This window comes from Vicugna pacos, chromosome 5 (genome assembly GCF_048564905.1).
Source record: "Vicugna pacos chromosome 5, VicPac4, whole genome shotgun sequence".
NCBI lineage: Eukaryota > Metazoa > Chordata > Mammalia > Artiodactyla > Camelidae > Vicugna > Vicugna pacos.
Genome location: NC_132991.1, coordinates 46,117,972 through 46,131,150, shown reverse-complemented (window position 1 = coordinate 46,131,150; position 13,179 = coordinate 46,117,972). Strand labels below are relative to the sequence as shown.

At 34.2% G+C, this 13,179-nt stretch overlaps 1 protein-coding gene across 1 annotated transcript in view; it reads left to right on the top strand.

Annotated features, from left to right (window-relative positions):
• SP3 (Sp3 transcription factor) overlaps positions 1-13,179 on the top strand; it is a 47,407-nt gene that overhangs the window by 2,134 nt on the left and 32,094 nt on the right. The window contains exon 4 of the mRNA XM_072961184.1: positions 7,329-8,688. Within this exon, the coding sequence (XP_072817285.1) occupies positions 7,329-8,688 (1,360 nt within the window). The remainder of the gene's footprint in view (positions 1-7,328; positions 8,689-13,179) is intronic.

Below are 13,179 nucleotides of genomic sequence, written 5' to 3'. Positions count from 1 at the left end.
GTCACTGCGGCACCTCCATCCAAATTCACTACAAAATGAAGTCTGAGAGGGTGGGGGTAGAGGACTCCAAAATGGATGTTTGAGCAGTTCGTATCAGTGCCGAAAACTCCTTCGCTGAACACTACAAAAATTTCAAGCACAGCCTATCGGCCATAGATAGTATCAACTGCAGAGGCAGTGTCTTTAGTTCCTAGTAGTTTTTGAACCCGGAGCTTTTTTTCTTTTTTTTTTTTTTTACTGGAAGTTACTAGATCTTACTGTTTAAATGTTAAATCGTTTTAAAAAAAAGGATTGAAGGTTTATTCTTTGAATTACCGTTTGTATACAAGAGTGAACAGTTCAACACTTTTTGAATGCTTTTTAAATAGCTATTCTAAATTGTTGAATTTTAGTTTTTGCAGATTACCTAAATTTGCAGTAATTTTTCATAAATGGATTAAGTGACCGTTGAAATAGGCGAAGTTACTTAGTACTTTGCTTTTGAAACTTAGTATGAATACCAGTGTTAGAAACAAAAGTACATGTAAGGAATTATGTTTACATACTTATAGTTGAATTTGATTGGCAAAGCTATATTTTCATTTTGTTGTGATTGCTAGTCTGATGGGATATGGTGGGATTCTTTTTGTAGGGTTTTTTAGTTTGGGGCAGAGGGAGGAGCTGGCCAGTGTTACGAGGGCTTATTACAAATTAGCTAGAAACAGTCTTTAATAAAGACTGTTGTGAACTTCGTATTCATTTTAATCTTTGCTGTTGTGTTTAACATGTAGATGTGTTTACTTATTAAAATATTTGAAACCTCTCCTATCATTTTTTTTAAGATGGATTATAGCATTGGCTTGCATAGTGGTATTTTGAATTGTTACTGTGGACAAAAAGTTTGGTATAGTCTGCAGGAAATTCTTAGTATGCCAAGGCATTAAAAGTGAACCTAATATGAAGCTGTATTACTGTTAAGTATTGTACTTGTAATTTTAGTACTTGAAATTATACTGTAGAGGGATGTGAATAGATTTAATGACTTAAAAGTGGTTTTAGGTTTTTGTGCTTTTGTCAGCAGACTAAAAATGTAAAGGCATAAAATTACGTTTGTAAGATGCGTTGTTACTTCTAAACAAATTTATGGATTGATACCTTTCTTATGAACTATATCCCTTTAGGTCCATAATGCCAAAACAAATAGTTTATCTTTAAAAAAAAACACTTCATGAGTAAAGTTGCAAAGCAGATTGCTTCTATTTATCTTTTTTAAACTTAAAATAGAACAAAAAACTTTTTGTAAGTGCATCTTACCAAGTTTAGATACTAGCTTAGAGGTTGAGGGAGGGGAGAAATGAAGGAGGAAGTTACAGGAAAAAATATGTTTATGTACTGTTTATGTGAGTCTCACCCGGAGAATAGATTACTGTCTTCAGCCTTAACCTGCTGTGGCTGTATACTTGTAGGGAAGTTGTTTCCATGCCTCTTCACCTCCTCTTCTGCACTACCAAATCTCTACTGACATCACATTTCCCGCCAGATGAACGTGAACCAGAATCAGTCAGCATTTTTTCCTTGTATGTTTGGCACCTGTGCACCAAATTTTTCACTGAGTAAAATTAGTAAGACTGGCTTGAGTATGTTTGCCTTAGCAAATGGGACAGTTATTTTTCAAGCTGGAAAGTGAATATCAGACATGGACATCTCAGAAAATGAAAGAGAATTTAAGTGATTTCGTAGGGATTTTTTTTCCCCACTTAAAAACATGCTTAAGTAATCTTACTTTAGTTACTCAAATTACTGGGAATTATGATCAGTCTAAGGAGAGCTTTTTTTTTGTGGCTGTACTTTCTAAAAATTTTACTTGGGGTCAATTCCACACATATAGAAAAGTTACAAAGGTAGAAATGAGAGTCACCTTGAACCCTTCACCCAGCTTCCCCTTATGTTAATATAACCAGGTTAAATTTGTCAAAACTAGGTAATTTACTATGATACAGTGTTATTAACTAAACTACAGACTTTATTCTGATTTCACTAGTTTTTCCACTGATGCACATTTTCTGTTCCAGGATCCAATTCAGGATTGCATATAGTATTGTGTTTAAAATCAAGAGGAAATTGCCTCCCCATCCCCCAATCAAGTGGAAATATACGTTTAAACTGCAACTTTATACTAGTTTAGTTTGGTATTTTAGGATTAAAGGGGCATTGGAAAACCAATCAGCTGTACTGCAGATTTGTTTTAAATATTTTCTATTTAGAATCTATTATAATGTAATAGGCATTCATCCTACATCCTGGCCAAGAATGTTTGGTTACCTTCAGTACAGTGTTGAATAGGTCTAATAACAAGGCATTCTCACCTGTATTGTTGTATAACATGGCCTCTCAAAATTAGTTTGATGGTAAGACTCTTTTGTACTTCATTATGAAAAGTTGTGTCAGTAGTTTTAGCAATAAATTAGGAAAAAAAGTAGACCTTTATGTGATTTTTTTTAATGTGTTTTATTGAGGGGGGAGATGATTAGGTCTGTTTATTTAATGGTGGTACTGGGAATTGAACCCAGGATCTTGTGCATGCTGAGCATGTGCTCTAGCACTTGAGCTATATCCTCCCCCCAAGTAGACCTTTACGTAGTATTATTTTGTCCAATTTACGTTTGTGTGAACTTGTGGATTATTAATTTGCTTATTTCATTTGTACTTTAGTGTAATAAACTGCACAAATAAATGTTATGAAAGGCATTGCCTGAATTTCAGTTTAACTTGTAAATTTAGTGAGGTATAAAGTGAAGGATAGTTTATTTCAAAAAAAGGTTATTTTGGCTGTTACTTAAAATAAGACCAACACTGTCATAAGGAATTCATTGCAGTTTTTTTGTTTTTGTTTGTTTGTTTTTTGCAGTCTGTGTTCTTTACTCTTCCTTTCAAGATTTTAAGGAACTCAAATACTTGCCGAAGAATGGTTCTTAGTTTGTTTCTACCTTAGCTTCACACTTGTTCATGTTTTTAGCTATACTCCTTCCTTGCCTATTTCTGGCTTTTGTAAAGCCATTTGTGTAAACTTGAGAGGTTAATAATCCTTTCCAAATGCGATGTAATAAGTGGCTATGATTTTTTTCTTTATTCCCTTCCACAGGTATTATCTGAGAAGATATCCTTGGGTCCTCCCCTCCCCCCTCCCATTTTGTCTGGTTACAGTGGAGAATGCCTTTGTAATGAATTGCTATAGCAGCATCCCAGAGCTACTCTTAGTTGTGGTCTCTTTTACCATGTGATTATGTGTTTGTATACAGAGGGATACTGGGACTACCTTCAGTTACAACTTTTTACAATAATGTCAATGTCCATTTTAATTGCGGTTTTGTTAGTTGTCAATAAGAATATTAGAATTACTGAGAGAAACACTGGTGGATTTTCTTTTCAGTGTGTAAGCTTAATGTAGGTTATCTTGAACCTAAACCAAATGCTAGTTCTTGACTGGGTTGTGTGTTTTTATGTCTCTCTCCCTTTGTAGCCTAACATCAAATATTTTTACAACTTTTATCTGGTCTCAGGTGATTTTTAATTTATCTCTTGCTGGTATGCTGCTGATGAAATTTCTCTTGCAAGTGAATGGTCTTAGTAGGCTTTGTAGTTTTGAAATATTTGGGGCTTATTCATTGTGGAATTGGTTTAAAATTGGTGTAGAAATTTTTATAGAAGACTGGTATCTCAAGGTCAGTTTTATTGACCCATTTTTCCTGTCACTTTCTTTGCAGTGATTTTAAAGTAAAATACTTTTATTCATTCAATAAATATTTATTGATCATTGTGCTAGGCACAATTGTATGTTTTTCAAATCTGTCCTCACAATCTTAGTCATCATAAGGGTATTTTAGGATTTTGTAGTGTTTTACAGTTTATAAAGCTTAATACTTTGTTAGGTTCTTATGACCCTGCAAGGCAGTATTTTTCCCATAAGGAAACTGAGTCTTGCTGTAAATGACACATAATTCCACAGTTCTAGCTAGAGCTAGAACCCAGTATGAGTTTTTTCTTTTCTAGGATAATGTACTCCTCTTCTCTAGGCATTTACAGTCTTAGCTTAAATTGTGAAAGCCTAGTACTTTCTGATTTAGTGTTCATAAATGTTTTTTGTATATGCTTTTCACCTTAGGTTTACTCAGAAAAATTCAAATACATAATTTTGTCCTAGGTTTGGGGATTTCCCTTCGGTTAAGGGCCAGCATTGTTGGGAAAAGTGGTACTGTAGTTCATTTAACTTGTAGAGAAGGTGGTGCTTGGGTAATGTTTACTCAGACTTGTCATTTGAGTAGTCATTTATTTTCAGGGAATTTCTTGAACTAGAAAGCTGTTCACTGATGGTTGAATATCTGCGCTTCTTATGATCTTGTTAAGAAATACTTTAGATGCCATTAATTTGACTTTTTATTTTAAGGATGAAAAAGAGACAAAATGCCAGTACAGTTGTCCCTTTGTAACTGGGTTCTGCGTCCTTGGAGGGCTACCTCTAGTATACCATTTTATGTAAGGGAATTGAGCATTGGGGGATTTTGGTATCCACGGGGTCCTGGAACCAAGCCCCTGGGGATACTTAGGGATGACTGCATTGTAAAATTAATTTGTATCTGATATACTATATTTTTTGACATAAGTTGAAAAAATTATAAGTTTAATGCTGGTCAGAAAAAATTCAAGATCTATTCTCCAAAGGAGAAGAACCTTGACAAGATAAGGATTGGATTTGAAACACTATACTTTAGTGTAGATTTCAGTATAAAGTATAGATTTAAATATCTTTATTTAAAATGACAAGAGACCGAAATGGAACGTGAATTGTACTCTACTAATGGGAAAAATGACTTAAGCTTGTAATTTTTATAACAGACAGACATTGAAGAATGATATGCAACTTTAATGTCTGGTGCTTCACTTTAATATTTTAAGTTTGATAAGTTTAAATGTTTGTATTTAAAAGATAGAGCATTATTTTAGTTCAGGCCTAGACATTTGTACTGGGTCCCACAGTTTCTCTGCCTTTATTGTCTTCTGCCTTTCAGTCTCCTTCACCAGGTCTTAGTTTATCTTTATAAAGCACAGATCTGATTGCACCATTCACTTGTCTTAAAACCTTTTACAGCTTTTATCCACTATCTGTAGGATAAAGTTCAAACTCCTTAATAGGATCTACAGAGTTTACTGTAGGCACTGATAAAAATGTCTAGTCCTGTTCACCATTACTTTTTTCTCTGAATATGAATTTTTTTAGATCCTCTCTTGAACTCCAAACTACACATTATTCTTTAGTTTCTTTTTGTCTATGACTTTATTATTTCTATATCTTATTAATATCTCTGTCTCTCTCCTTATTGCCCTCATTGAAGTCTTAAATTTTATTCAGGATTACTTTCAAAATCTCTTACGTGAAATCTTTTTTTTTCCCCATCTTTCTGTGTTCCCCAAAAGTGTTTTGATCATATGCCTAGTGCATACCACTATTCACATAGTAGTGACATGTATGTGTATGTCTGCTTGAATAGATTATGAACCATTTGAAGACAGAGACTGTATGTCTCATGTACTCACCCATATGTGCTTATTTCTTCTTGGCAGATATACTCACATGTCTTGATTTGAGTCATTAAACTGTGGTTCATCCATTGAAATACATACTCTTTAATTGTGTCTACATGAAAATTAGGTAGTGAATCTCTTTAAGAAACTTAGGTTCTTTTGGTTCTATAATATTTGTATTAAATTTTGTGGAATGGTTTATGTTGAGAGAACAGTATTTGTCTTAACCTCTTATAGAAAAAGTAGGTCACAGACATCCTTTGAGAATATGATGAAACCCTAGATAACACCCCCTCACCCCACGCCCCCACTTTGTCAAAAAGTTGGTATGCTATTTTAGAGGATTCAAAGATCCCTTGAACCCCAGACATGGATCCTAGGTTGAGAATTCTGGGGTAGATATGCTCATGTTTTCATTGTCTAGTGGTATGTGGAGTTATAGGAAATCACATATAGTTCTAGAAGGAATTGGGATAGGAATGGCATTATTTTGATGGTGAGTAATTCATATAGGGTCTCATTCCCTATGTCCCCATTCCCACTGGTCTTAATGGGAGACAAGTATGATATAGTATTTAAGGGCCTGGGTTCCAGAGTTAGACTGGTTTAGTTTTAAATCCTGTTTGGGCCTTTGATAGCTATGTGATTTTGTCCCTTATTTTTCTCTTCTGTGATCACAATAACTACCTCATACCTAGTAGGAGTGTTGTAAGGAATAGATGATATAATCTTATAAACCCCTATCACGTTGACTTGGCATATAAAAGAATGGTTGAAATGTTAGACATTACTGTTACCATTCCCTTAGAAAGTATATCCTTTGATATTGATATGTTGGGTTTTATTGCTTTCTATTTTCCTGCGTTAGTATTTCCAGTCTTGTCTAATCCATAAAATATGGGGATATGGGGATACCTGAGATTCTAACAGGTTACCAAATGCAAAATTGATATATCTGGCGTTTTGCTGCAAACTTAAATAGAAGTAGTAGGTAAAGCAACAGTCTATATCTTCCAGCTTTTAGATTCTAGAAGAACCTTTTAAGTGGGGTGACTTTGCAATGTGATCACAGAGCAGTAACCTTTCCTCATTAAAATTTTTTTGGGATCTAATTTTTTTTTTAAAGTAGTCCATGGGAAAAGTAAAGAATTTGATGGCTTGCTAATGGAATCACCCTCGCCATTTTACTCTGGAGTACATGAATACATGCTAGGAAAGAGTAGCTTTAATTGTTTGATTTAAAGTTGATAGTAATATACAGATCTTAACTTTTTCTACTCAGATAACTTGATGAAACTGCTCTAATAATGTTTATTTTTTGTACACAAATATAATGCACCTGATTTAGTGATATGTTTTTAGAAGGTTTTATACTTTTTTGAACTCTCTTCAGTGTTTGAGGTATGTTTGGTTTGAGCTGTCTGTAATCTTTTCTAGCTACTTCTACTTTTACTTATTTATTTTTACTGTATAGCATTAGAGATCATAGGTGAGGGATTAGAAAATCAGTTTATGGTCATAAAATAAAGAATATTCTAATTGAACTTTCTTTCCTACTCAAATAGCATGCTTATCTTTGCAATAACAAAATTGGAAATGATAATTATTGTGGTTTATATAGTACTTCTGTATTTGAACTCTGTTTTGCTACTAGGAAGCCTTTCATTTTCAGGTGGTAGGATTTATATCAGTTTTTAGAGTTATTTGAGAATTGGATCAAATATACCACAAATACATATCACATAACATTTTTTGTTTTCTTCATCCAGACAGGTGATTTGGCTTCTGCACAGTTAGGAGGAGCACCAAACCGTTGGGAGGTTTTGTCAGCCACACCTACAACTATAAAAGATGAAGCTGGTAATCTAGTACAGATTCCAAGTGCTGCTACTTCCAGTGGGCAGTATGTCCTTCCCCTTCAGAATTTGCAGAATCAGCAAATATTTTCAGTTGCACCAGGATCAGATTCATCAAATGGTACAGTGTCCAATGTTCAATATCAAGTAATACCACAGATTCAGTCTTCAGATGGTCAGCAGGTTCAGATTGGTTTCACAGGCTCTTCAGATAATGGGGGTATAAATCAAGAAAGTGGTCAAATTCAGATCATTCCTGGCTCTAATCAAACCTTGCTTGCCTCTGGAACACCTCCTGCTAATATCCAGAATCTCATACCACAGACTGGTCAAGTCCAGGTTCAGGGAGTTGCAATTGGTGGTTCATCTTTTCCTGGCCAAACCCAAGTAGTTGCTAATGTGCCTCTTGGTCTTCCAGGAAATATTACCTTTGTACCAATCAATAGTGTTGATCTAGATTCTTTGGGACTCTCGGGCAGTTCTCAGACAATGACTGCAGGCATTAATGCTGATGGACATTTGATAAACACAGGACAAGCTATGGATAGTTCAGACAATTCAGAAAGGACTGGTGAGCGGGTTTCTCCTGATATTAATGAAACTAATAATGATACAGATTTATTTGTGCCAACGTCCTCTTCATCACAGTTGCCTGTTACTATAGATAGTACAGGAATATTACAACAAAATACAAATAGCTTGACTACTACTAGTGGGCAAGTCCATTCTTCAGATCTTCAGGGAAATTATATCCAGTCGCCTGTTTCTGAAGAGACACAGGCTCAGAATATTCAGGTTTCTACAGCACAGCCTGTTGTACAACATCTACAACTTCAAGAGTCTCAGCAGCCAACCAGTCAAGCCCAAATTGTGCAAGGTATTACACCACAGACAATCCATGGTGTGCAAGCCAGTGGTCAGAATATATCACAACAGGCTTTGCAAAATCTTCAGTTGCAGCTGAATCCTGGAACCTTTTTAATTCAGGCACAGACAGTGACCCCTTCTGGACAGATAACTTGGCAGACATTTCAAGTACAAGGGGTCCAGAACTTGCAGAATTTGCAAATACAGAATACTGCTGCCCAACAGATAACTTTGACGCCTGTTCAGACACTCACGCTTGGTCAAGTTGCAGCAGGTGGAGCCTTGACTTCAACTCCAGTTAGTCTAAGCACTGGTCAGTTGCCAAATCTACAGACAGTTACAGTAAACTCTATAGATTCTACTGGTATACAGCTACACCCAGGAGAGAATGCTGACAGTCCTGCAGGTGAGTCTTAAGTCTTGTCATGCCATAAATAAGTTTAGTGATTTGTTAATATATAAGGAAACTTTTGCTTTAGGTGTTTATCAGCATCTGGCTATCTTTAAAGGTTATGATACATTTCCCTATGTCTTTATGAAAAGTCACCATCAAATGTGTTCCATATTGTTCTTCATTGAAAGTTTGTAGTTTTTCAAGTCAAGGATTCATTTCTTTATTATGACAGTTAACATTTGTAGTTTTTCATCACTCAATTTTATATATGTTTTCACATCTGATTAATATTGTCAAGCATTACAAAATTTTTATTTGACAGGTAAGGTGTCTTTGCTGTCCTTGGTGTGATGTAAAGTAAATTTTTTATGCATTATATTTAGTGGGCAGTCAGGTTGGCATAGTGAAAACATGGTACTGGGAGTGGGTGCTGTTTATGCTGTCTCGCCCTCTAGCTAGCTGTATGGTTTTGGCTAAGTTCCTTTTTCTCTTGCAAACTCAGTTTTCTCATCAGGTAAAATGGGGTTGTTGGACTAGGTAACTATATCTAGGGTACCCCAAACCTAAAATTCTTTGATTCTGTGATAGTGTGAGGTGAGCCTTAAACTCAGCTATGTTAGGTATATTATTGATAGTATGGGTAGAAATTTGAGAAGTCAACTCTGTTGTGTAAGAATTAAACAATACAATTTTAAAAGAGATAGTATTATCATTACCTTATTAATGTTATTTATTTATTTAATGTTTTATCAAATATTTTGTTGTGTACTAAATCCTTACTTTTTTATACTTTGCTATTTGGTTTTTGGGGAAATTGTGCTATTATAACCTTCCACTGAGTCAGTGATTCTAAACTTAAATTGGTACGCTTGGATTTAATTTATTGAGGTAATGGTATTAACCTTTTTTCTTCTGAGAAAATTGCGATATCTGGAAAAGTGGAATTGTCTTGAAGCCTCAGATTTGTACTTGGATAGTCTTTAATTGCATTTAAACTTTCTGAAGTCATGGTTTAGAGCAGCAGTTCTTGAAGTGTGGTCTGTGGACCTCTAAGGATCCCTGAGACCTTCTCAGTGGTCTTATGATGTCAAACTGCTTTTCATAATATTAGTAAAATTATTTGTGTTTTTTGTTGTGTTGACATTTTCTCTGATGGTAGTCAAAACTGCTGTGTCTTAGCACAAATTAAAGCTGTGATACCAAACTGTACTAGCAGTTGTATTCTTTATGACTATGCTCTTGCAGTTAAAGAAAAACGCTAGCTTCACTGAAAATGACCTTGATGTACTAGTCAAAATAGTTATATTTACTAAATCTTGACCCTTGAATGCTGCATGTCTTTTTAAAAATAACAGCTGTATTGAAATATAATTCACATACCATAAAATTCACTCTTTAGAGTATATAATTTAGTAGTTTTTAATATAGTCACAGACTTGTACAACCATCACCACTGTCTAATTTTAGAGCATTTTCAGTATCTCCCCCAAACCCCATACCCATTAGCAGTCACTCCACATTCCCCCCTCCCCTTTGCTCCTGGCAACCACTAATCTACTTTATGTCTCTTTGGATTTGCTTTTTATTTCATATCAGCACAATCATACAATACATGGCTTTATGTGTCTTTTCATTTCATCTGTATTATAGCCTTTATTAGTACTATATTCCTTTCTGTGGTTAAATAATATTCCATTAGGTGGATATACCACATTTTATTCATTTATCTGTTGATGGACAACATTTCCATTTTTTAGCTACTAAGAACAATGCTGCTATGAACATTTGTGTAGTTTTTTGGTATGGACATGTTTTTGTTTCTTTTAGGTATATACTTAGAAGTGGAATTGCTGGGTTGTATGTTTAACATTTTCAGGAACTGCCAAACTTTCCAAAGTGACTATACCATTTTACATTCTCACCAGTAAAAAGGGTTCCAATTTTTCTACATCGCTATCAACACTTGTCATTATCCTCCTTTTTGATTTTAGCCATACTAACAATGAGTGTGAAGTGGTATCTCACTGTGTTTCTGATTTGCAGTTCCTGCTGTATTTCTGTATTCTTTGTGACAAAATGAGAAGTGTACTTTAATAAAGCACTTCTGCTACATACCAAAATAAGATGATTGTCTTTGAAATATATATATATATTCAGTTGAGCAATTGTGTGTTACAAGCTGAAGTAGGTGCTGTTTTCATGAAACATGTTTTACTTGAAAGACTAACTGACAAACTATGGTTATTAAGAGGCTTTTGTATTTAAGTGACAGATACTTTCTTAAAAAAAAAATGAATTAAATGAGCCTGTCCCTTAAAGGAAAAATTCCTGACTGCTACCAATAATAAAATTTGGGCTTTACAGCAAAAATGAGAATTTTGGAAAACTTGAATCTACTACTATGAACTTGAAAACTTGTTAATAATTAAATACTTTTCTGATGAAATGGACAGTGATATTAATATTAATAAATAGGATTTTTTTGGATACTGTACTATAATGAAATATGCCAACATTTGGAAGATCTTTATGATAACTCAGTGAACCAGTGGTTTTCAAATGACCAACTCATGTTACAGAATCATGGATGAGTAAAAGATCCATTCAGATTTTGAGATTTCAACTGACCCTTAAGGAACTACCACTTGTAATTTGTATAGTATCAAAGAATACCCACAGTCGGCTGAAGGGCTGTCAGATTACATCTTCCAGGCACATATTTTTGTGAGACTGGGTAGTCTTCATATGCTTCAGCCCAAACCACATATTGCAACAGATTGCAAAAGCAGATATGAAATTCCAGTTGTCTTCCTTTAACCTAGATGTTAAAGAGATTTGCAAAAATGTGGAACATGGCCTCTCTTCTCTTTAAACTTTTTTGTGTATTTTTAGAAAATTGTTTTTCGTAAAATACTAATTTGTGTTGACATGTAATGAATTTTTTATTTTCAAATGAATTAAAAAATGAAAAATTTCTCTTCTAATTCCTAATACAGTAAATACTAAAATATATACCCTACATGAATAAAAGCTTCTTAGGGACCTCAGTAAATTTAAGAGTTTAGAATGAGTCCTGAGACCAGAAAGTTTGAGAATACTGGTAGAATGACACACTTCTGAAGACAGTGGATAGTTTTTAGAAACTAGTTTTTAAAGCTTATACAAAGTTAAAATTATGGAGATTATATATGTTAGAAAAACACCTCGAGAGAGTTGATCTGTGATTTTATGATTTATATTGGTCATGAAATTAGTTTGACATAAAGTACCAAGTGCTCAATACAGTGATTTATTTCTAAAATACTAATACACAGGCAACACTGTTTGAATTAAATACAAAATTGAATTTTTAGGGTGATAATTTATTAGTTTCTTGAATGTTGGCAAGGAAGGGTAAAATAAAGAAGCACTCCAGAAGACCATTCAGTTAGAGTTTTTTCCCCAGTTTTAAAGGAATGGTGAAAGGACTTGAGAAAATAAAAGTTAAAGAGAATGAAAATTAAAATGCTGTGTAGTACACAGCAGCATATTTAGAAATAAAAACCAGGAAATTGTAATTTGGGGATAATTTGGTAATAGGAGAACTATACCGTGGTGTACTGTCTTCTTAATTGACAAGAAGGAAGGAATTATTTTAGGATATGTTTTATGTGAAAATCAGAGTAAAAAAGCTTTGTCTGTGTTAAAGCATAGTTTGCCTAGATGAAATGTTTAAAACTTTGACACTGTTGGTTTGTATTTTCCTTTTTGGTGAGTATGGAAATAATATAACAGATTTCCAAAATAAGTGAAACCACACATTTTTTTTCAAGCAGGGCTCTGAAATTTCTTTGACTTTTTTTTTTTTTAAAGCTCTCCTTTAACAAAAATGACTTCTATTCCAGCCTGTTTTAAGAGGTGAATCTGACTCTGGGCCTCTCATGAGGGGTATGTTTAGTGCCTTTTATCCTTTAGAAACCAAACACCTATCTTCCTTGGAAAATAGAGCTCATTGGACCTGAAGCTACAACCCCATTCTCACTCCTTTTATTTCTTCTGTTCCTTGCCCACTGAGAAATGCATGCTGTTTTTGAAATTTAGTTTTTACTTTGTCCACCATTTGCTATGTATTTGAAACTGAGTGAGAGGAGACAAAGTATGAATTTACGTTATCTTTCCAACATCTTTTCAAGTCAGAAAATTTCCCCCAAATTCAAGCCAAGAGTTATTCAGTTTCTCAAATTTTAGTTTTCTATGAGATTTTGACTTTATCCTTTAAGAGTGGACATACTTAAAACTTGGTATCATATACATTTTTGAATATTGTCATAATTATACTGCTTGTATGGTTTTTTTTTAATCCTGTTTAACTTTTAGCTGCTTTTTTTTTGTAGGATGAACATATCTGTTAAGCATTTAGGTCAGGAATTATATCCTACTTAATTACCTATTAATACAGATAAAAAGACCCCACATGAGAAAGAGCTGGGAGTCGGATTCTCTGCTTAAAACCAAGATCTGGAG